At 43.5% G+C, this 25576-nt stretch overlaps 1 protein-coding gene across 2 annotated transcripts in view; it reads right to left on the bottom strand.

The window, feature by feature from the left end:
• si:ch1073-15f19.2 (T-cell surface protein tactile) overlaps positions 1–25254 on the bottom strand; it is a 203010-nt gene extending 177756 nt beyond the window's left edge. Inside the window, exon 1 of one of the 2 annotated variants that reach the window (XM_068032911.1) lies at positions 25131–25254. In XM_068032911.1, coding sequence (XP_067889012.1) covers positions 25131–25197 — 67 coding nt within the window. In that variant the 5' untranslated portion in view covers positions 25198–25254. The remainder of the gene's footprint in view (positions 1–25130) is intronic. The other variant, XM_068032910.1, reaches the window with a different exon arrangement.
• Between the last annotated feature and the right edge of the window lie 322 nt (positions 25255–25576).

Here is a 25576-nt window from a genome sequence, read left to right as displayed (position 1 = left end):
TATTGAATGGTAGAGTAAGCTCAAAGGGCCAAATGGAATACTCCTGCTTCTATTTCTTATGTTCTTTCGTTCTTAGGTTTTTGCTACATTAGGCCAATAGTCAGGAAGTGTTGAATTTTAATATTTCCCAGTTATTCCTTTCAGTGTTTTCCAAAGTAACCATTAGCATAAAAGAACGTGAAAGAACAAAATTCTAGTTCATTTAGTCAGTAGTGCTGGATTCTCTGAGATGTCCCCTCTTAGAATTTATTGGTGCACACTACATCTGTTTTTGGGTGTGGAACGGGTACAACGATGATCACTTTAGTAGTGGGACAGTCTTTGCCCAATTTGCACTTACATTTCGGGCCACTGCTAAATTTGACAGGCCAATTTTCCAGGTGCTCAACTTTACGCCTTTTACAATTGTAAACGAATGGCCTAACACCCGTTGTATATCCCCTTGCCGAAATTGGTTGGGGAGGAGCAGACCAGGACCCAGGCTTTCATGTAATTCGTTAGTTGTCTCTGGTGGTCACAAGTAAAAGCTAAGTTAATTTTATTTTTGCTTTAAATCAGAAATCGTTGCCATGGAGTCAACTGGAGCTAGGGAAAAGGAGCTAGCTGTCTTTGGAGGCATGGCAGGCACCAGCAGTTCACCCAAATAATGATAATGAGGCCCAAAGCCAGTCCAAAACTGTAGTTGGGGCACATGCTATCAGTGCTCCACTGGTTACCAACCCGAAATTGGACCACAATCAATTTTACCCCTATCTGTCTAGTACTTTCTTCATAAACTCTGAAATGCCTGAATTTCTTTGTTACTGTTACTGTCAGCGGTGTAGTGCTGCTGATTTTTTTTATATGTACAATAATTATGAATATTCAACCATCCCAAGCTCCCAATGGAGAACAGATCAGGAACAGAGCTTTGAAACTGTAGTCCCTGTTCTTTGACCTATGCTCCCACTTGGAACATTGGAGTGAGGAATTAATATAATACACACACACACACACAGAGGCTAATGTCCTGGGGACATGGGTTCAAATGGAACTTAAATTCAATTAATTAATAAATTCAATTTATTAATACAAAATCTGGAATTGAAAGCTAGACTCAGTGGTAGTGCCATGAAATTACCATTGATTGTCATAAAAACCCATCAGGTTCACTCATGTCCTTTAGGGAAGGATATCTGCCATCCTTACCTGGTCTGGCCTACATGTGACTCCAAGCACACAGCAATATGGTTGACTCTTAGCTACCCTCTGGAATGGCCTAGCAAGCCATTCGGTTGTACCAAACCGCTACAGAAAAGTCAAAAAGGAATAAAACAAGAAAGACCAGCTGGCATCGACTCAGGCACAGGAAAGCTCTCTTCCTAACATCTCTGTGGGAGCACCCGCACCAGATGGACTGCAGCGGTTCAAGAAAACGGTTCACCACAACCTTCTCAAGGGCAATTAGGGATGGGCAACAAATGCTGGCCTTGCCAACGACGCCCATGAAAGAATAAAAAAAACACATATCCATTACGTTTTTCTAATTAGAGTTTTCCGTTTAATCACGCAGGACATTAGTCATTACCAATCCCGTTATCTCTAAATGTTGAACAAGTACAATACTAACGTCAAGATGTATCCTATAAGAATGGAAATTTCAAAATGGTCATATTTTCCATTGCTCTGATCTTCATCAGAAAGAAAATGGATCTGTTAGTGGTTTCTGCTCATCGTGTACGAGTCTTCTTTTAGACTAAAAGAAAAGGTGATTATTACTTGCATTTATGCTTCAAACCCAACACCGAAATGATAGAGAGATAATAGAAGTGGTCATGGGAGGGTTATGTTTTGCAGAATTTCCAGGCAGGTAGCAACAACTCAGTTACCTAAAAGGTCCAACATGTTTGTGCTGTATGTTCTTTAAAGGTCTGTATGTTTTTATCTTTAAAATAGAGCATAGATATGGCAGAATTCAAGCTCAGAATAAATTTCTCCTCAGTTCACTTCATGTTCAAGGATTTGAACGAGCAACTCCAAAAACCATGTTTGGTGTCATGTCACAGTGCATGTAAATTAAACAGTTCATTCAATTTTTGAACCAATATAAATACAGTATCATCGCCAGTGAATTATTTCAGTTCTCTTTTTATTCATTCACAGACAGTAGGCATCACTGGCAAGGCTAGCTTTTACTGCCCATCCCTAAGTGTCCTTGAGAAGTTGTTGGCAAACTGCCTTCATGAACAAACACAGTCCATGTGGTGAAGTTACTCCCACTGCGCTGTTCGGAAGGGAGTTCCAGGACTTTAACCTAGCAACAATTGTAGGAATGGCAATATATTTCAAGGTCAGAATCATGAATGAATTGGAAGGGAAGTTGGAGGTCGTAGTGTCCCCATGTGCCTGCTGCCTTTATCCTTTCAGATGGTAGAGGTTGGTAGATACTGTCAAAGAAATCTTAGCGATTTGCTGCAGTGCATCTTTTAGATGGTGCATACTGCAGGCACAGTGCACCAGTGGTGGAGGGAATGAATATTTAAGGTGCTGGATAGGGCGCCAATCAAGTGGGCTGCTTTGCCTTGGCTGGCGTTGACCTTCTTGAGTGCTGTTGGAACTGCACTCATCAAAGCAAGTGGAGAGTATTCCATCAGACTTCTGACTTATGTCTTGTAGATGTTGGAAAAGCTTTGTGGAGTCAGGAAGTGAGTTCCTCACTGCAGAATACTCAGCCTCTGACCTGCTCTTGTAGCCACAGTATTTTGTGGCTGGACCTGTTTAAGTTTCATTATTTTATTTTATTTATTTAGAGATACAGCACTGTAACAGACCCTTCGGCCCACCGAGTCTGTGCCGACCATCAACCACCCATTTATACTAATCCTACACTAATTCCATATTCCTACCACATCCCCACCTGTCCCTATATTTCCCTACCACCTACCTATACTAGGGGCAATGTTTAATGGCCAATTTACCTATCAACCTGCAAGTCTTTGGCATGTGGGAGGAAACCAGAGCACCCGGAGGAAACCCACGCAGACACAGGGAGAACTTGCAAATTCCACACAGGCAGTACCCAGAATTGAACCTGGGTCACTGGAGCTGTGAGGCTGCGGTGCTAACCACTGCGCCACTGTGCCGCCCTTTCTGATCAAAGCTAACATCAAAGATGTTAATGATGAGAGATTTGATGATGATAATGTCATGGAATATCAAGGGAAGGTGGTAACACACTTTTGTTGGACATGGTCATTGCCTGGCCGGCACAAATGTTACTTGCCACATATCAACCCAAGCCCAAAAGTCGTCTATGTCTTGCTGCATGTGGGAACAGAATGCTTCATTATCTGAGGAACGGTGAATGGAATGGAACACTGTACAAGCCTTAGTGAACATGCCCACTTCTGTCCTTTTGATGGAGGGAAGGTCATTGATGAAGTAGCTGAAGACAGTTGGGCCTAACCTGAGGAATTCCAGCAGTGATGTCTTATGACTGAGGTGATTGGCCTCCAACAACGACAACTATTTTCCTTTGTGCTAGGTGTGACTCCAACCAGTGAGGAGTTTTCTCCTGTTACCCATTTACCTTCAGTTTTACCTGGGCTCCTTGGTGTGACACTCAGTCAAAAACTGTTTTGACATCCAGGGCAGTCATTGTCACCCCACCTCTGGAACTCAGCCCGTTTGTCCATTTTTAGATTAAGGCTGAGGTGTGGAGCTGAGTCGTCCTGACAGAACCCAAACTGAGCATCTGACATTAGGTTATTGCTGCATTAGTGATGCTTGAAAGCATAACAACACCGTCCATCACTTTGCTGATGATTGAGCATAGGCTGAGGGTCAATGTTCCCTTTAATCTGTGCAGCTACACAGCAACCTGAAAGTACCACACGGGGAGCACACAAGGCTTTATGCAAGCGCGACCGCATAAATTTTTTTTAAAGGGATTGCACATTTAAAGAAATCACCCACGTACTCGAAAAAATATTACAGGGAATGTGCTGATGGGGTGGTAATTGACCCCTTTGGATATGTTCAGCTTTTTGTGGACAGGAAATACCTGGGCAATCTTCCACTTTGTCAGGTAGATGCCAGTATTGCAGCTGTACTCGAACATCTTGGCTAGTGGGTGGCCAATGCTGGAGCAGAAGTCTGCAGTATTACAGCCAGGATGTTGTTGGGGTCCATAGTCTTTGCTATATGCAGTGCATTCTGCCTTTTCTTGATGTCACATGGAGTGAATTGACTTGGCTGAAGACTAGCATCTGAGGTGCAGACCTCAGGAGGAGGCCAAGCTGGATCATCCATTCGGCACTTATGGCTGAAGGCAGTTGTGAGCACTTCAGCCATGTTTTTTGTCCTGACATGCTGGGTTCCGCCATCATTGAGGATGGGAACATTCATGGAGTCTCCTCCCATTATCTGTTTAACTGTCCACAACCATTCATGGCTGGATCTGCCTGGACCGTAAAACTTTGATCTGATCTGTTGGCTGTGGGGTTGTTTAGCTCTGTCTATAGCATGCTGCTTCCAATGTGTACCATGCATGCAGTCCTGTGTTGTAGGCTGACACTTCATTTTCAAGTATGCCTGCTGCTTGCTCCCGGCTTGTCAGTCTACATTTCCCATTGGTTACCTGGCTTGATAGTGAGTGAGTGATATGCCGGACCATGAGGCGACAGATTATGGTGGAATAAAATTCTGCTGCTGCTGATGGTCCACAGCATCTCATGGATGTCCTGTTTTGTGCTGCTACATTTGTTCTGAATCTATCCCATTTAGCCTGGTGGCAGTGCCATAGATCAGTGTGAAGATGGGATTTTGTCTGCACAAAGACTATGCAGTGGTCACTCCTACCAATACTGTCATGGACAGATGAATCTGCAACAGGTGAGGCTGAGGCCAAGTATGTTATATGTTTGTGTTGTTTCTCCACCACTTGCAAGCCCAATCTGTCAGCTATGTCCGTCAGGACTTGATCAGCTCCATCAGTACTGGTGCCACCGAGCCACCCTTGGAGATGAACATTGAGGTGCCCTACCCAGAGTACATTCTGTGCGCCTTGCTATTCTCCATACTTCTTCCTGATGCTGTTCAATATGGAGCAGTACCAATTTATTAGTTGAGGGACAGCAGTACCTGGTAATCAGCAGAAATATTTTTTGTTCATTGAATGTGTGCATCGCTGGCAAGACCAGCATTTATTGCCCATCCCTAATTGCCCTTGAAAAGTTGATAGTGAGCTGCCACCTCGAACCGCTGCAGTTCATCTGGCATAGGTACACCCACAGTGCTGATAGTGATGAAGTTCCAACATTTTGATGCAGTGACGATGAAGGAAGAGAATAGTGTGTGACTTGTACAGGAACTTGGAAGTGATGGTGCTCCCATGCACCTGCTGCCCTTGTTCTTCCATGTGGTAGAGGTCACAGGTTTGGGAAGTGCAATTGAAGAAGCCTTGGCAAGTTGTTGCAATGCATCTTGTAGATGGTACACACTGCTGCTACTGTGTGCCAGTGATAGAGGGAGTGACTATGTAAGGTGGTAGGTGAGGTGCCAGTCCTGTTGGGTGCTTTGTCCTGGATGATGTCAAGCTTTTTGAACGTTGTTGGAGCTGCACTCATCCAGGCAATTGAAAAGTATTCCATCACACTCCTGACTTGTGCCTTGTAGATGATTTTCCTTGCTCGTGTTTAACCTGAGACCATGAAACACCATGGGGTCCAGAATCAGCGTTGAGGACTTGCAGGGTCATTTCCTCCTGACTGTATACCATTGTGTCACCACCTCTGGTAGGTTTGCCCTGCCAGTGGGACAGAACATACCAAGGGATGGTGATGGAGGTTATTTAGGGCGTTGGCTGAACGGTATGATTCTGTCAGTATGATTATGTCACATGGTGCTTGACTAGTCTGTGGGACAGCTCTTCCAATTTTGCACAAGTCCCCAGATGTTAATGAAGTGGAGTTCACAAGGATGAATGGACCTCTAAAGTATCTGAGATGTACTTTGATTCCAGGTGGTACGTCTGATTTTATTCTTATTCTTATTATTCCTTTTTGTTCAGGTTCGATACAATTGAGTGGCTTACTAGACCATTTCAGAGGGCAGTTAAGAGTCAACCACATGCTGTGAGTATGAAGTCACATAAAGGCCAGACTGGGTTGAGAGAGCACGTTTCCTTCCCTAAAGGTCATTAGTAAATCAGTTACATTTGACTACAATCCAATAGCTTCATGGTCAACATTACTAACACGAGTCTTTTATTATTACTGGCCCAATAATATCACTAATATACTACAGGTATTTCAGCCAGTGGCAGAGTTTAGGGAGCAGGATCCTTCCACCTCATCCTCTGCCACAGGGGGAGTACCTCATAGAAGTGGGAGAGAAAGAAAGGCGCCAGCCACACCATTGATTTCACTTAATGGGTCACATTTTATTTGTTTCATGGGATGTGGGTGTCGCTGGCAAGGCCAGCATTTGTTGCCCATCCCCAATTGCGCTTGAGAAGGCGGTGGTGTGTCGTCTTCTTGAACTGCTGCAGTCCATCTGGTGTGGGTATACCCATAGTGCTGTTAGGAAGGGAGTTCCAGGATTTTGATCCAGCGAGAGTGAAGGAATAGCAATATAGTCCCAAGTCAGGATGGTGTGTGGCTTGGAGGGGAACTTGCAGGTGATGGTGTTCCCATGAAATGGCTGCCATTATCCTTCTAGGTGGTAGAGATCACAGGTTTGGAAGGTGCTGTCAAAGGAAGTGTTTTGAGTTGCTGCAGTGCATCTTGTGTATGGTGTACACTGCTGCCACTGTGGAGGTGGAGGGAGTGAATGTTTAAGGTGGTGAATGGGGTGCTGATCACCATCTTGGATGGTGTCGAGCTTCCTGACTGTTATTGAAGCAGCACTCATCCAGACAAATGGAAAGTACTCCACCACACTCCTGACTTGTGCCTTGTAAATGGTGGACAGGCTTTGGGGAGTCAGGATGTGGGCTACTTGCCACATACTTCCCAGCTTCTGACCTGCTGTTGTAGCCATGGTATTTATGTGGCAGCTCCAGTTCAGTTTCTGGTCAATGGAAATGCCAGGATGTTGATAATGGGGATTCAGTGATGGTAATCCCATTGAATGTTCAAGGGGGATGGTTAGATTCTCTCCTGTTGGAGATAATCATTGCCTCGAACTTGTGTGGCGTGAATGTTACTTGCCACTTATCAGCCCAGGCATGAATGTTGTCCAGGTCTTGCTGCATATGGAAGCAGACTGCTACAGTATCTGATGAGTTGCAAATGGTACTGAACAATCATCAGCGAACATCCCCACTTCTGACCTTATGATGGAGGGAAGGTCGCTGATGAAGCAGCTGAAGATGATTGGGCCTCGGACACTCCCCTGAGGAACTCCTGCAACAATGTCCTGGGCTGAAATGATTGGCCTCCAACAACCACAACCATCTTCCTTTGTGCTAGGTATGACTTCACCAGAGAGGAGTTTTTCCCCTGATTCCCATTGACTTCAAATTTTTCTAGGGCTGCTTGATACCACGCTCGGTCAAATACTGCCTTGATATCAAGGACAATCGCTTTCACCTCACCTCTTGAGTTCAGCACTTTTGCCCATACTTGGACAAGGCTGTGATGAGGTCTGGAGCCAAGTGCCCTGGTGGATCTTAAACTGAGCATCAGTAAGCAATTGTTGCTGTTTAAGCAACGCTTGATTATACTGTCGACAACACCTTCCATCACTTTTCTGATGATCGAGAGTAGACTGAGGGTTTGATAATTGGCAAGATTGGATAGGTCATAATTTTGTGCATAGGACAAACCTGGGCAATTTTCCACTTTGTCGAGTAGATGCCAGTGTTGTAGCTGTACTGGAACAATTTGGTAAGGAGCATGGCTAGTTCTGCAGCACAAGTCTTCAATACTACAGCTGGGATGCTAACAGGACTCATAGCCTTTGCAGTATCTCATACCTTCAGCCATTTCTTGATATCACGTGGAGTGAATCGAATTGGCTGAAGACTGGCATCTGTGATGTTTGAAACCTCAGGAGGAGGCCGAGACCGATCATCCACTCAGTATTTCTGGTTGAAGATGGTTGTGAATTTCAGCCTTTTCTTTTGCACTGACTTTCTGGGCTCCATCATCACTGAGGATGGGGATATTTGCAGAGACCCCTCCTCCTGTTAGTTGTTTAATTGTCCACCACCACTCACGACTGGACGTGGTAGGACTGCAGAGCTTTGATCTGATCAGTTGTTTGTGGCATTGCTTAACTCTGTTTATTGCATGCTGCTTCCCCTGTTTGGCATGCAAGTAGTCCTGTGTTATAGCTTCACCAGGTTGACACTTCATTTTTAGGTATGCCTGATGCTGCTCCTGGCATGCTCTCCTGTGCTCCTCATTGAACCAGGGTTGATCCCCTGTCTTGATGGTAATGGTAGCGTGAGGGATATGCCAGGCTATGAGGTTACAGATTGTAATTGAATACAATTCTGCTGCTGCTGATAGTCCACAGCGCCTCATGGATGCCCAGTTGAGCTGCCAGATCTGTTCTGAGTCTACCCCATTTAGCACAGTAGCAGTGCCACACAACACGATGGAGGGTATCCTCAGTGTGAAAATGGGACCTCATTTTCACAAAGATTGTGTGGTGGTCAGTCCTACTAATACTGTCATGGACAGATGCATCTGTAACCTGGGTGCTGTTGTCCACATTTATTTGCTCTTTTGTTTTCATTACAATATCACTTGTTTAGGTTATCAATGTTTTTGTTAATGTTATGATGCTTCATGTCAGAAAGAGGATGGAGTTTTGTTAGGTGGATGGGGGTCCTTGGATTGCTGTATTTCCATGCTTTGTAATTTTGGAGAATGTTAGCAGTGGAAACGTCATTCTGCATGGTCATGGCTGGCAATGGGCCTTCACAGATGTGGGTTGTCATGGAATGATAGCTCTTCATGCTGGAAGGTGAGTTTGGGATCATTGGTCAAAGGGTTTGGAGGTGATCAGCTGAAACGCTGCTGAACAATGTGGCCCTTGCTGCAATTCCAGCCTGCTGTTCACCCCGAGGTCTTGGATGGCATCGATGTGCGTCCTTCAATGCCTGGGCATCGACCACCTCTGGGGCGATCCCTTCTCCTCCTTTTCCTCCCTTTCTTCCTCCTCCTAGTCCTCCTTCAAGGTGGAGTGGCATTCTAGGTCCTCCTCCTGGTCCATCTCCAGGCCTCTTTGTTTTGTCATCTTGTGCAGGGCTTAGCAGACGACCACAATATGAGACATAAAAACAAGAAATGCTGGAACCACTCAGCAGGTCTCGCAGCATCTGGCAGCATCTGGCAGCATCGGTCTCGGCCTCCTCCTGAGGTTTCAAACATCACAGATGGCAATATGAGACACTCTGGCTGGCTCATACTGGAGGGCATCACCTGACTGGTCAGGGCAACAGAAGCACATCTTCAAGATGCCAGTGGTCTGTTCAATGCAGGTTCATGTTAGTAGATGGCTCTGGTTGTAGCACCTCTCTCCATCCATGTTCAGGAAGAAAACTGAACCTTATGCCTCAGCAGCCACTGCTTGTGGGCCTGAACAGGTGCAGCATCTGGGACTCTCACAGGCCAGGGGAGTCATGACAGCTTACTGGGAACTGGGTGCAGACCTTCAAGATTCACTTTCTGTGGTCACAGACCAGCTGGACATTCAATGAGTGGTAGCCCTTTCTGTTGAGGAATCTGACTGGCTTATCTGTCGGTGCCTTGATGGCTACAAGGGTGCAATCGATGATCTGAGGGAATCCATCGATTGCGGCAAAGCCCAAAGCCCTCTGTGCCAACATTGACCCACCTGTGTCAAAGTGGACGTAGTCTCCAGCCTTCCAGATTAGGGCATCCCTGAACTGCCTGATGGTGTGATGAGCTGCAAGATGCCACCAAGGTCCTCACCTGATTCCTGGAACGACCCAGTTGCATAATAAGTCAGGGCGACAGTGACCTTGACAGCTACAGCTAAGGGACTGCTATGGCGGCCGTGAGGCCTCATGTCATGGTGGATCAGAGCACAAATATCTGAGGCATTGGTCTGGATAGCTGCAGCCTCCTTATAGGGCACTCTGACATTTGTAGGTTCTTGACTCTTGAGTACACCCAATGTCTAGGGTAGCACCTTCTTCCCCTTACAGCCCCCCACTGTGCCTCTCTGGCTTCCTGCTGTCCAGGAGGTTGCATCTGCTGAAGCTCATCCTGGCTGCTCTGTCCAATGCCAGAGTAGTCTGATCCCATCTGAACTCTCTCAGCTGGATTTGTTCATTCACCAGGCCTTCCCCTGCCAACTCCAGCTGCCCAAATGATGTCAGCGGTCTCACTTTCCTCTCCAGATTCCTACCACCCACCACTAACAAATGCAAGACGTTCAGCTCCAGCAATGGCCATTATGTGGCAATGTTTGAGCAGCTGAGCATTCTGCACTTCTAAAATATGTTAAACAGCCCTTCCAATAGCCGGCATGACCCCAGCATTGTGCATGAGCACCCTGCCCTGTTCCAGACATCGCATTTTCCCCTTGCCCTCCTATTGAAAATTGCCAACTGCTCCTGACAAGCCTTTTACTGAACTCCACAGCTAATTCACTGGAGCTGTGCAGGCTTCCCATTCCCTCACTCCCTGCGTCCCTTTCAAAATTGTTTTGTGTTCTGCAGACGGTGGGACCCAATGCTGACCTCCAAGAATGCGATGCTCAAATCGTGCACACACTCATTCCCACACCCACTAGCATTTCAAAATTCAGACATTTCTATCTTATCTACGCTATCAGGTCATTCAAACATATTAAACAGCTCAATTAAACAATTCATTAATCTTCCACGCTTATTAGAATACAAGCCTAGTCTATGCAACCTGTCTTCATAATTTAACCTCTTTTAGCCCAGTATCAATCTGATGAAACAAAAACAAGAAATGCTGGAATCACTCAGCAGGTCTGGCGGCATCTGTGGAAAGAGAAGCAGAGTTAACGTTTCGGGTCATCAGAACACAGAACCGTCTGCAGAACACAAACGTTTCTGACCCGAAACGTTAACGCTGCTTCTCTTTCCACAGATGCTGCCAGACCTGCTGAGTGATTCCAGCATTTCTTGTTTTTGTTTCAGATTTCCAGCATCCGCAGTATTTTGCTTTTATCAATCTGATGAACCTGTGCTGCGCCCTCCGCAATGCCAATATAACTTTCCTGAGGCACAGAGCCCAGAACTGAGCACCATACTCCAGGTGCACTCTAATCGGAGCTATATATAACTCAGGCCCCTAAATCTCTCTGCTCTTCCACAGTTCCAAACTTCTCACCATTTAGAAAATACTCTGATCTATCATTCTTAGATCCAATATAGATGATACTGTCTAAAAAGGAAGAATATGAAAAGATACAGGGAAAAGTCAAAGAAATGGAATTTCAGTAGACCACCCCAGTCAAATAGCAAATACCAACACAGGTACGATGGGCCAAGCAGTCACCATTAGCGCTGTACTCCTCACAATTGTTTGATTTATTACAATACACATGAGAAAAAAGCAAACAAAAGTCTTGTAAAGCCAATGCTTTGAGGAAAAGCAGCAACTGAGAGTCTGGTCACTGTGGTCTGTAATAATAACATTCAGCCTCATGCACAAGTAGTTTTGGTCTGAACAATTCAGGGCAGCTAACTGAAGGAGGTTTAGGTGGCTGGAGAAAGAGGGAAACTGCATGAGTTTATGTCAGGGACACAGCCTGAAACCCTATAAAGTAGAACTGAGAGAGCAAAGACCTGAGCACAATGCATACAAAGAATGAAAAAAGATGAGAGAGGAAAGCGATCCAAGAAATTTCAAGAGAGAGTGAGGAGTGTGGAAAATACAGCAAGGAAAACTAGAGAAATAGTTTAGTTTTAGTGAAGTCAGAAGACAGAAAAACAATCAACAGCGTGGCAGCTGTCTTTGGAGAGAAAAAGCAAGTAGCTATATCACAAAGGTCAATAGCACATTCAGTGAGATGAAGTGTGGCACAATACAAGGGCTCATTAAAGGCTGGCATGTTCAGCAGGTTACACTTCTCATGCAGTGTCAACTAGAGCTTGTGTCTGTATACTGCTGAGCAGCAGAGCATAGGATCTGGACGTGATAATCGCACTCCTGCCATTTCTGATTTACTTCACTTTGACTGTACCACAATTTTATCAGAACTGGGAGTCTGCTGTGTTAACATTTAATCACACTTCTTAACAGGAATAAGATGTCACGCTGGCAAAATAAGTGAGCATGAACTCCTTGAGCGAGAAGGCCTGCAGAATTTCAGCAACAAGATTTTTAGTGAAATAATCTTCATCTGAAATACTGTTGGAATTCAGTCACACATTACATTCACGACTGTTTCCAAAATTCTTAATTTTGTGTAAAAGTCAATGTTAAGTTCAAATTTTAACATGTTTTGTCTTAATCTCCATAGCTCTACTGTACCATTGTCATTGTCATCGTCCATCTTAATCTTAGGTTCTCACCTGTATCCATGGATTCCATTCTATATTTTGTTCAACTATAAGCTCTTGTTTTCTCCATATTGATGGATGTCATGTTTCTGCAATACTGACCATATTTCCATGGAAGAATCTTGGCATTATACATCCTAGATTAACTTTTAAATTAATTCTTACTCTCAGGAAATTAAATTCACTGAACAGGAGAGCTGGAGGATGTATATTTGAGCCAATTGGTAGATTAATACCTTACTTACAATGGTCATGCTGAATAGGGTTCTGAGGTACCCTGATCCTCACGTTTATGCATGGCAGCTAATTGAAGGACAACCACCATATAAAGGTCAAACAATTGAGGTACTTGTGGCCACAGTTTGGGTGAAATACTTGGGTCAAGCAGGAGTGACAGAATTGGACTCTATTTATCCATGCATTTTGATATTTTCATTGGGAATGCCATAGTTATTGAAAGGGTTGTAGGCAAGCAGTTCAATGAAGAATGGCCAGGGTGACCCAGCAAAGAGTCGTCATTGTTATTCCAGTGCATTGAGATGCAGGAGCCACTGAACAGGTAGCACAAGATCTTCTTGAAGAATTTGTTTTGAAGACGGTACTGGGGATAAGGCACTTTATCCAGAGCTGCAATTCCAGTCAGAACATGGGATGGTTGGGAAGCAGTACTACAATAATTTTCTGGGGATGAAATAGCCTTACATATCTTACTAGCTCAAGAGAAATACATGGCTAATCATGTGTTACACTGTCTGGCTGTGTAGGAGCAAACTATTCAGTATGAACCAGGGAGGATCCAGGGCAACATTTAGCTACCTTCTTCAGAAAAAAACCGAGAGAATGCAGCAATATTGTCAATATGGCACAAAGGCAATTCGGGGCCCATCAGACAAAACAGTTAAATTCACCATAGATTCCATGGAAATGTAGATTGCGCAGATGGGTCAGAGGTACCAGGCATGGAGTGATTCATTTCTGGGGTAGGTTTCCATGCCTCCATGTATCCCTGGGACTTTTGAGGTCTGAGAGAATCAACAGTTGAGACGATGTGAAACAAAAACAAGAAATGCTGGAATCACTCAGCAGGTCTGGCAGCATCTGTGGAAAGAGAAGCAGAGTTAACGTTTCGGGTCAGTGACCCTTCTTCGGAACTCGAAGAAGGGTCACTGACCCGAAACGTTAACTCTGCTTCTCTTTCCACAGATGCTGCCAGACCTGCTGAGTGATTCCAGCATTTCTTGTTTTTGTTTCAGATTTCCAGCATCCGCAGTATTTTGCTTTTATTATAGTTGAGACGATGTGCCTTGTTTGGATGCACAGTCGTCATGAGATAGCTACAAGGCTCCTATGTGAGGGACCTCCCCTGGAGAATGGAGGTCTCATTAGGCAGTGGGACCATGTCGGGGAGCCGTCCCAATGCAACTCCCTGCTAGTTTCGCAGCACCCCCTCCCTGCCACCCCCACTTCCAAGCCCACCTCCGCGGGACCAGCAAAAGTCAGCCTATTAGTTCTGTTTCTCTCTCAAAGGACGCTGCCTGACCTGCTGATTATTTCCAGCATTTTCTGCTTTTATTTCATAACAACCCTCTGTGTGAAATAATTTCTCATTTCCCCCTTGTCAATTATTTTAACTCTATCACCTTTAGTTATCAACCCACTTGCCAGACAAAGTGATTTCTCACTATTTTCTCTATCAAAATTCTTCATAAATTTAAATACATCTATGAAGTCTCCCCTTTACCTTCTCTGTTCTAAGGAGAACAATGCCAGCTTCTCCAATCTCTGCAAATAACTGAAGTCTCTCATCCCTGTATCATCCTGGTAAACCTCCCTGTAGGCTCTCCAACGATTTGACATCCTTCCTAAAATGTGGTGCCTAGAATAGTACACTATACTTTAGCTGAAGCTGAACTAGTGATGTATAAAGATTTATCATGGCTTCCTTTGTTGTGTGATTGCCTCCAAGAGTGATGTCCCTTTTAGAGCTTAGTATGCTAATGAGCTGAGTACCAGGATGCAGTCATGTGACTACATGCCAGTCTCACTCTGCAACTGTAACACCAAGAGGCGAGTAATGTAAATAGTTACCTCTGTACAGTACAATAGTTTAGCTGTTTAATCAACCTGTTTGAGATCTTCAACAACTGGATTCCACTCATCTCATTTATATTGCATCAGACAATATAAAAAGCTTCTCATTATATCATTGTTTTTGTATTCAATACCTCTATTTACAAAGCCAAGTATTCCATACATTTTTAACTACCTTAACAACTTCTCTTGCAGTTTCAAGAATTTGTGAATTTGCACCCCCAGGTCCTCTGCTCTTGCACCCCCTCAAAATCATATAATTTAGATTATACTGCTTCTCCATGTCATTTCTCCCAAAGCACATGACATCACACATTTCCACATTAAATTGCATCTGCCATGTGTGTTCCCATTTCACCAGTCCTCCTGAAGTCTGCTACTTGCATGAATACTAAATATTACATTGTCAAGTTCTGTATCATCTGCAAACTTCAAAATGTGGCTACAGGGTGAGCAAGACTGGGAACTGAATATTTAGGGTTTCATAATTTAGGAAGGACAGGCAAAAAGGAAAAGAAGGTGATGTTGTGCTGATAATAAGGGATGGGTTCAGTAAATTAGTAAGGGAGGATCTCAGATCGGAAGAATAAAATGTGGAATCTGTTTTAGTGGAGCTAAAAAACAGCAAGGGGCAGCAAACATTGGTTGGAGTTGTTTATAGGCCACCAAACAGAGTGGTAGTGTGGGGCAAGATATTAATCAGGAGATTATAGAAGCATGTGGCATGGGTAATATAGTAATCATGGGTCACATCAATCTGCAAATAGACTGAGGTAGCCTTATACGCACTAATACTGTGGGCGACGAGTTTCTGGATTGTTTTAGGGATGGTTTTCTAGAGCAATATGTTGAGGAACCAACTAGAGAACAGGCTATCTTAGATCTAATATTATGGAATGAGAAAGGATTAATTCATAATCTTGTTGTAAAAGAACCTTGAAAGAACCATAATATGATAGAATTTTACATTACGTTTGAAAGTGAGGTAGTTCAATATGACGCCAATGTTAAATTCTAACAAAGGAAATTATGAAGGTATGAGGGGCAAATTGCCTGAGGTAGATTGGGGAAATACATTAAAAGGTATGACAGTACATAGGCATTGGATAGTCTTTAAAGAATTATAACATAGTTTACAGCGATGATACATTCCTTCGAGGCACAAAAACTCCAAATGAAAAGTCAGTCAACTGTGGCTAACAAAAGAAGTTAAGGATTGTATAAGATTAAAAGAAAAGGCCTATAAAGTTGCCAGAAATAGCAGTAAACCTCTGGAGGATTGGGAGGATTTTAGAATACAGCAAAAGAGGACTATGAAACTGATAAAGAAAGGGAGAATAAAATATGAATATAAACTGGCAAAAAACATAAAAATGGACTGTAAAAGCTTCTATGGGCACCTAAGAAGGAAACATTTGACTAAGACAAATGTTAGCCCATTTCAGGCAGAGTCAAGAGAATTTATAATGGGGAATAGAGAAATGACAGAAAAGCTAAATGATTGCTTTGTGTCTGTCTTCACTGAGGAAGATACAAGAAATCTCCCAGAATGAGAGATCCAAGAGACTAGGGAGAATGAGGGATTAAAGGAAATTAGTATTAGTAAGAAGATTGTACTGGAGAAATAATGGGGTTGCAGGTTGATAAGTCCCAGGGACCTGATATTCAACATCCCAGAGTGTTGAAAGAGGTAGCTATGGAGATAATGGATGCATTAGAACATAGGACATAGAACATAGAACAGTACAGCACAGTACAGGCCCTTCGGCCCACGATGTTGTGCCGAACCTTTAACCTACTCTAAGATCAAACTAACAACCTACCCTTCATTCTACTATCATCCATGTACCTATCCAAGAGTCGCTTAAATGCCCCTAATGTATCTGCTTCTACTACCATCGCTGGCAGCACATTCCACGCACCCACCACTCTCTGTGCAAAGAAACTACCTCTGACATCTCCCCGAAACCTTCCTCCAATCACCTTAAAATTATGCCCCCTGGTGATAGCCCTTTCCACCCTGGGAAAACGTCTCTGGCTATCCACTCTATCTATGCCTCTCATCATCTCGTAACCCTCTATCAAGTCACCTCTCATCCTTCTTCGCTCCAATGAGAAAAGCCCTAGCTCCCTCAACCTTTCTTCGTAGGACATGCCCTCCAGTCCAGGCAGCATCCTGGTAAATCTCCTCTGCACCCTCTCTAAAGCTTCCACATCCTTCCTATAATGAGGCGACCAGAACTGAACACAATATTCCAAGTGTGGTTGAACCAGGGCCTTATAGAGCTGCAGCATAACCTCGTGGCTCTTAAACTCAATCCCCCTGTTAATGAAAGCCAACACACCATACGCCTTCTTAACAACCCTATCAACTTGGGTGGCAACTTTGAGCGATCTGTGGACATGGACCCCAAGATCCCTCTGTTCCTCCACACTACCAAGAATCCTGTCTTTAAGCCTGTATTCCGCATTCAAATTCGACCTTCCAAAATGAATCACTTCACACTTTTCCAGGTTGAACTCCATCTGCCACTTCTCAGCCCAGCTCTGCATCCTGTCAATGTCCCGTTGCAACCTACAACAGCCTTCCACACTATCCACAACTCCAGCAACCTTCGTGTCATCGGCAAACTTGCTAACCCAGCCTTCCACTTCCTCATCCAAGTCATTTATAAAAATCACAAAGAGCAGAGGTCCCAGAACAGATCCTTGTGGAACACCACTGGTCACCGAGCTCCAGGCTGAATACTTTCCATCTACTACCACCCTCTGACTTCTATGGGCCAGCCAATTTTGTATCCAGACAGCCAACTTTCCCTGAATCCCATGCCCCCTTACTTTCTGAATGAGCCTACCATGGGGAACCTTATCAAACGCCTTGCTAAAATCCAGATACACCACATCCACTGCTCTTTCTTCATCAATGTGTTTTGTCACATCTTCAAAGAATTCAATAAGGCTTGTGAGGCATGACCTGCCCCTCACAAAGCCATGCTGACTGTCTCTAATCAAACCGTGCTTTTCCAAATAATCATAAATCCTGTCTCTCAGAATCCTCTCCAATAATTTGCCCACTACTGACGTAAGACTGACTGGCCTATAATTCTCAGGGTTATCCCTAATCCCTTTCTTGAACAAGGGAACAACATTTGCCACCCTCCAATCATCCGGTACTACTCCAGTGGACAGTGAAGACACAAAGATCATCGCCAAAGGCGCAGCAATCTCTTCCCTCGCTTCCCGTAATATCCTTGGGTATATCCCGTCTGGCCCCGGGGACTTATCTGTCCTCATATCATTCAAAATTTCCAGCACATCCTCCCTCTTAACCTCAACCTGTTCAAGCATATCAGCCTGTTCCACGCTGTCCTCACAAACGACCAGGTCCCTCTCACTGGTGAATACTGAAGCAAAGTATTCATTTAGGACCTCCCCTACCTCCTCCGACTCCAGGCACAAGTTTCCTCCAGTATCCCTGATCGGCCCTACCCTCACTCTGACCATCCTCTTGTTCCTCACATAATTGTAGAACGCCTTGGGATTTTCCTTAATCCTACCCGCCAAGACTTTTTCATGTCCCCTTCTAGCTCTCCTAAGTCCATTCTTCAGTTCCTTCTTGGCTACCTTGTAACCCTCTAGAGCCCTGTCTGATCCTTGCTTCCTCAACCTTAAGTAAGCTTCCTTCTTCCTCTTGACTAGCTGTTCCACATCTCTTGTCATCCAAGGTTCCTTCACCCTACCATCCCTTCCCTGCCTCATCGGGACAAACCTATCTAGCATGTTCCAAAATTCTATAGATTCTGGAACGGTTCCTGCAGATTGAAAGGTAGCAAATGTCACCCTGCTATTTAGGAAGGGAGGGAGAGAGAAAATGGGGAACTACAGACCTGTTGGCCTTACATCAGTCGTAGGGCAAATGCTAGAATCTATTCTAAAGGATGTGATAAATAGACACTTGGATAATAATAATCTGATTCGGCATAGTCAACATGGATATGTGAATAGGAAATCATGTTTGACGAACCTGTTGCAGTTTTTTGAGGATGTTACTAACAGAATTAATAAAGGGGAGTTGGTGGACATAGTATACTTGGATTTTAAGAAGGCTTTTGTTAAAGTCCCCCACAGGAGGTTGGTTAGCAAAACTAGTGCACATGGGATAGGAGGTAATATACTGGCATGGATTAAGGCTTGGTTAACAGGCAGAAAACAGAGAGTAGGAATAAATGGGTCATTCTCACGTTGGCAGGCTGTGAGTAGTGGGGTACCACAAGGATCAATACTTGGACCCCAGCTATTCACAATATATATATCAATGATTTGGACGTGGGGACCAAATGTAATATTTCAAGGTTTGCAGATAACACAAAACTTGGTGGGATTGTGTGTTGTGAGGAAGATGCAAAGTGGCTTCAAGGGACTTTGGACAGACTTAGTGAGTGGGCAAGAACATGGCAGATGGAATATAATGTGGAAAAATGTGAGATTATCCACTTTGGTTGGAGCATCAGATGTGCAGAGTATTTCTTAAATGGTAAGAGATTAGAAAGTGTAGATGTACAAAGAGACATGGGTGGCCTCGTCAATAAGTCACTGAAAGCTAAACATGCAGGTGCAGCAAGCTAAGAGGAAGGCTAATGGTATATTAGCCTTTATCACAAGAGGATTTGAGTACAGGAGTAGTGAAGTCTTGCTTCGATTGTATAGCACCTTGATTAGACTTGGAGTACTGTGTGCAGTTTTGGTCCCCTTACCCTTAGGAAGGATATTATTGTTAAAGAGGGAGTGCAATGAAGATTCACCAGACTTGCAACCCGTGCACCCAGACCAAAACTGGCCCTTAATGAGCTGACAAGGAGCTTGTTAACAGGATTAACTGGCCTCATTCCCAAATCAGGTGGGGTTCTGGGGCCTTCCTTTCCCTATCATGTGGACAATCACCTGTGAGGAATGGCAGCATAAAACCGGCAGCCCTACCTCCGTGTCCGCCCCCATCAGACGGGGGCGGCACAGTGGCGCAGTGGTTAGCACCGCAGCCTCACAGCTCCAGCGACCCGGGTTCAATTCTGGGTACTGCCTGTGTGGAGTTTGCAAGTTCTCCCTGTGTCTGCGTGGGTTTCCTCCGGGTGCTCCGGTTTCCTCCCACAGCCGAAAAAAGACTTGCAGGTTAATAGGTGAATTGGTCATTATAAAATTATCACTAGTATAGGTAGGTGGTAGGGGAATATAGGGACAGATGATGATGTGGTAGGAATATGGGATTAGTGTGGGATTAGTATAGATGGGTGGTTGATGGTCGGCGCAGACTCGGTGGGCCGAAGGGCCTGTTTCAGTGCTGTATATCTAAATCTAAATAAATATTATTTTAAATAAATCTAAATCTAAAACTCCTGTTCTAAATTTGTAAGAATGGACTTTGCTTGCTTTTATTATTGTTTATCTCCATTTTCTTGCATCTGTTTATTGCCGGGAATTATCACTCACCCTCACATGTACTCCATGGCCATATATACTTAACTGCTCTGTGATAAAAGCCATCTGTCCTAAGAATTAGCTGAGATGCACTAGTGATGTGTTTGTCGCGGTAAGTGTTAACGGTGATAGAAGTGTCTAGCCAATCTGACTAGATTGATTATACTCCTCTATCTCCTTCAATGAGATTGAACAATCAACAAACAAATCTGATTCAACTCATCTTGCTTTAAAATTCTGAGCCATTTCCAATAACCTCTGAAGTAGCAACAGCTAAAGCCCCATTACCATTGCCTGCTGCACACATCAAAAACACCAATGTTATACCAATTAGGGAAATTTGCAGCTTGCAGTTCAGACTCAGCGCCAAGTAAACCTTTAGTTAAGCTTGTTTAGTTATTCCTACTCCTCCCACAGCACTTTTTGGAGAATTCTTCCATTTCTGTGTAGTACATTCTTTCCGTTACAGTGATCCGAAAGCCAGGAAACTTTGAATTTTAAAACTTCCCAGTATACCAAGACTAAACCAAGGAAATGTGAAACAAGAAAATTCCAGTTCGTATCAGCAGTAATGCTGAAATCTTTGTCAAACCCTCACTTGGAATCTATTCATATGCATTGCACCTGTTTTTTGGATGTAACACAAGTGCAATGATGACCAATTTAACAGTGGGACAGTCTTTCCTGATTTGCACCTGCATTCAAACCGTTGCTAAATTCATCAGGTCAGTTTTCGAGGCGACCTGAGTGACCAACTTAAAAAAAGCAACTTGCATTTATATAGCACCTTTAACATAATAAAATACTCCAAGATGCTTTATAGGATCATTCTGGAACAAAAATTGACACCTAACCACATGAGGAGTTATTAGGCCAAATGACCAAATGTTTGGTCAAAGAGATTGGTTTTAAGGAGTGTGTGTCAAAGAAGGAGAGAGAGGTGGAGAGTTATAGGGAGTTAATTCCGGAGCTTAGGGTCTATGTAGCTGAAGGCACTGCTGCCAATTGTGGAGTGATTAAAATCAGAAATGCTTAAGAGGCCAAAATTTGTGAAGCACAGAGATCGAGGGGGGTCATATGGCTGAAGGAGATTACAGAGTTAGGGATGGGTGAGGCCATTGAGGGATTTGTAAATGTACACCAGCGGCCGAATGTGTGTTTTAGGTTCCCTTGTCAAAATTGATTGGTAATGAGCAGTCCAGGAGCCAAGACTGCTTGGAATTCTTTAACAGTCCCTGTGGACAGAAATGAAAGGTAAATTTACTTAGTTTTTTTTAAAATAAGAAACAATTGCTGTGGAGCCAAGAGGAGAAGAAAAAGAGCTGACAGTCTGTGGACGCATGACAGACATCCACAGCTCATCCAAATAATATAAAGGCCTAATTTTGGGCTGGCTTCGGATTTTCAGGTTGGCATGTGCACTGGTGGTTATGAACCTCAAAATGGACCATAATCAGTTTTTACCCCTTTCTGTCTGTTTCTTTCTTCATAAACTATGGAATGCCTGAGTTTCCTGCCTCCTTTGCTGTCATCACTGTCAGCATGTTATCAGGCTAGAGTTGCTGTTTTTTATATATGTGCAACAATAATGAATGTTTCTCATCTTAAGCACCCAAAGTTAAGCAGATCAGAGGCAAGCCTTCAAAACTGTAGACCCTGTTCTTTGATCCATGCTCCTACTTGGAACATTGGAGTAATGAATTAACACACACACGGGCATACATATCTGCTTTGCTTTTCTAAGTAGAAAGTTCCGTTTAATCTCGCAGGGCGCCGTTAGTTTAATAATCACTTGTTTCTAAATGCTGAACAAGTACAATAGTAACTAATGTCAAGATGGATCCCATATGAATGGAAATTTCAGATTGGTTGTACTTTCCATTGCTCTGGTTTTAATTAAAAAGAAGGACCTGTTAGTAGTTTCTGCTCATTGCGTACAAGCTATCTTTTGGATGAAAGTAAAGGTGATTTTTATTTGCATCATGCTCCAAACTCTTATCTGACAATGATAGAGAGATAATAGAAGTGGTAGTAGCTGGGTTATGTTTCCCAGTGTTTCCAGGCAGGAAGCATCAGTTCAGTTACTTAAAGGGTCCAACTTTTTGTGTTGTTTTTCTTCAAAATGGTACGTAGATTACATCAGCATTCAAACTCAGAATGAATTACCTCATGTTCAAAGCCTCGCAACATCAAAAATATTGTATGGTGTGATGCCACAGTGCATGTGTACTAAACAGTTTATTCAACTTTTGAACCAATAATACATAATTTTAATATCATCGCCAAGGAATTATTTTAGTTATTAAAATGTTTCTCACCCTACCTCTGTTGAACTTGAGGCTCAAGCTGCAGAAAGCTATGCTCACACCACTCTCTGAGAACTATCGTTAGCACCCAAATCATCGGGGTCCATGCGTAAACAGTTGGGTCTGGAGATCGCTTCCATGTGTAATTAATTATGCTTTTATCCCATCTTTAGCAGGAACCACATCACTGTGATGCTAAAGACATAGGGGAGAATTTCTGTGGAATTCACCCAAATCTCATCATAATTTTAACCAAGACTGGCAAAAACCCAGGAGAATCGATGGAAAAGGTTCCTTTGAACTGATTGCGGTGGCAGGCTTGCAATTAAGTCAGGTATGTAAATATATTTAAATATTTACATGCAGGGCCGATTGCCAAGAGGTGGGGGTGCCACCATGAGGTCTCTCCGCCTCTGTGAAGATCGGGCTGGCCCCTTACGGCGTCAGGGTCGGGGATGGGCCTCCTCCGGAGTAATCTTCAGGCCTCCCCCACCACGGACCCCGACGCCTGGGGGGGAGCTAAATTCAACCCTATGTGTGAGCTTTAAGTAATATCTGTCAAAGATTATTCACAAGTAAGTGTTTTCTTCTCCAACCATCTATCTAGTGGGTCAAAATTGGCCATGGAATTCGGGGGACCAATGGATCAATTTGTCTTACAATGTTATCAGTATCTTCATAATAAACGACCATAGTGCAATGAAACAGCATTGCACAATACAATGGTTTCTATCTGAAGCTCAATACAGTCAGCAGTTTTGAAAGGTTCCCCAGAGCCTCAATCAGTTTACCCAGTGAGTAGGTGAAACTTGCAAACCAGGAAGTAGTTTAATGGACTCAGTTAGGTTTCAGTTTGAGTCGAGATACTTCTTTCCCAATTCAATTTTTCACTAGCTATGTAATGCAAGCTATGCAAAATCAATCTTCTGGAGATTGAAATAAATTCTTCCCTTTAACGCTACTGATATACAGCAATATGCATCAAAACCACACGTCAAAAATTCTGTCTCTTTCACTGTCACAATGATTTGACAGCGATACAAATCCATGTGATAGGAGCACTGAAGACAGAATTTCTCCCCTTTACTTTGAAAGTGCTTTCCTGACACAAAAAATTGTTTTTATTCATTCCTGGGATGTGGGCATAACTGGCAAGGCCAGCATTTGTTGCCCATACCGAATTGCCATTGAAAAGGAAGTTGCGTGCTGCCTTCTTAAATTACTGTAGTCCATATGGTATAGGTACACCCACAGTGCTGTTGGGAAGGGAGTTCCAAGATTTTGACCCAGCAACAGTGAAGGAACGGCGATATAGTTCCAAGTCAGGATGGTGTGTGACTTGGAGGGAAACGTACAGGTGGTGGTGCTGTCATGTGCATGCTGCCTTTGTTCTCCTAGGTGGTAAAGGTTACAGACATGCAAGGTGCTGTCAAAGGAGCTTTGCTGAGTTGCTACAGTGCATCTTGTAGATGGTACACATTGCTGCCTTTGTGCGCCCCTGGTGGAGGAAGTAAATCTTTAAGGTGGTGGATGGGGTGCTGATCAAGTGGACTGCTTTGTTCTGGATGGTGAGGAGCATCTTGAGTGCTGTTGGAACTGCACTCATCGAGGCAAGTGGAGAGTATTCCATCACACTCCTGACTCATGCCTTATAGATGGACAGGCTTTGGGGAGTCAGAAGCTGAGTTACTTGCTGCAGAATTCCCAGCCTCTGACCTGCTCTTGTAGGCCACTGGAACAACATTACTTCACTTCATTTGACCAGAGTACAATACAGCGCTAGCAGCATTGCTACCCTTACTGTTGCAAAATGGTAACTGGAGTTTGTGTCACTAATTTAGATACTTTGCTGTATTCCTGGTTACACTAAAACTTTGAGTAATGATTTAACACAGATTACAATCAATGCATGCTCAGTGACATAGCATCGTACCGTATTGTATTATATAACATCATATATACCATTATATGTATACCGTTAAATGTGTGCATGTGTGATAGATCATGATAAAATTAATATCATAAGACATATTTCTTAGGGAAATTTAGTTTGATCCCTGGCCATCATTGGTAGCATATCAAATTAATTGTATCATTTTATGTCAGTTTCATTCTGATATTTACTGTATGCATTGTTTACACTGGTCATCTTATGCTGGGATAGCTCAATGCCACTTTCATAATTACAAGCATTTGTAACAGATTCACTTATTCTTAGTCAGGTTATTGTTCTTTGAATAAAAGCAAAATACTGCGGATGCTGGAAATCTGAAATAAAAACAAGAAATGCTGGAAATACTCAGCAGGTCTGGCAGCATCTGTGGAGAGAGAAGCAGAGTTCTTAGAAACTGCTCTGAGTTTGCATTGTTCTCATTTGGCAAGTTTGTTCATGATTGGATTGAAACATGATCATCACATCATGAAAAGGAAGCATCCCTCTTCCTGCCTTGCCCTGCCTTCTCTCCTCGTGCCATCAGTAATATTTTTACATCATTGATTGGAGTGCCAAATAACAGCTACACCACAAGGCATAACTAATAACGCTCCACCAGGGAAATCGGTGCAACACCACACCACATACAGAATGTTAATGTCACAGATATGTTCGCTAGTTACTGGTGGACCTAACATTGCACAACACACATTACAGGACGGTGAATGTAACTTCAACTCCCTCAGAGAAGATGCCACCAGCACACACAAAGTATCCACATCTGCATTTCTTTCATGACATAAACAGTTTGAATGAAGATGGGAACACTTACCTTGGACAAGATTTAACAACACAAAGAGAGAGAGTAGAGAATAGCCATGTTTTTCTTGTGCAGCCATAATTTACATGTCAGATCATCACAGCTTGATCTGCTATTGTGGTTACACAGGAAGCTGAGCCCAACAGCTAGTCAGTGAACCACAGCACGAATGCTAGCTTTAACATTGCTTCACTTCACCATACAGCCACATCCGTTCAACAGGGTAGTTTAGCAGCAGCAACACCTGCAGCATCTAACAGTAGCGCACACAGGTAAGAGATGACTCGTGCAAATATACTTGATCAGACAGAATCTCCAGCAAGAATAATTTGCTTTTTGTTCCCCCTAAGAATGTCAGCAATATTCAATATCAAGTAACACAGCAGCAATTATCTGGGTATCCTGGGCAAAACTCTTCCCTCAGTCCACCCCACAAAAGGCAGATTATCTGGTTGTTC

The sequence above is a fragment of the Heterodontus francisci genome, chromosome 6 (genome assembly GCF_036365525.1).
Source record: "Heterodontus francisci isolate sHetFra1 chromosome 6, sHetFra1.hap1, whole genome shotgun sequence".
In the NCBI taxonomy this organism is placed as follows: domain Eukaryota; kingdom Metazoa; phylum Chordata; class Chondrichthyes; order Heterodontiformes; family Heterodontidae; genus Heterodontus; species Heterodontus francisci.
The sequence above is the reverse complement of the archived record's forward strand: the minus strand, read 5'-3'. Positions and strand labels throughout refer to the sequence as shown.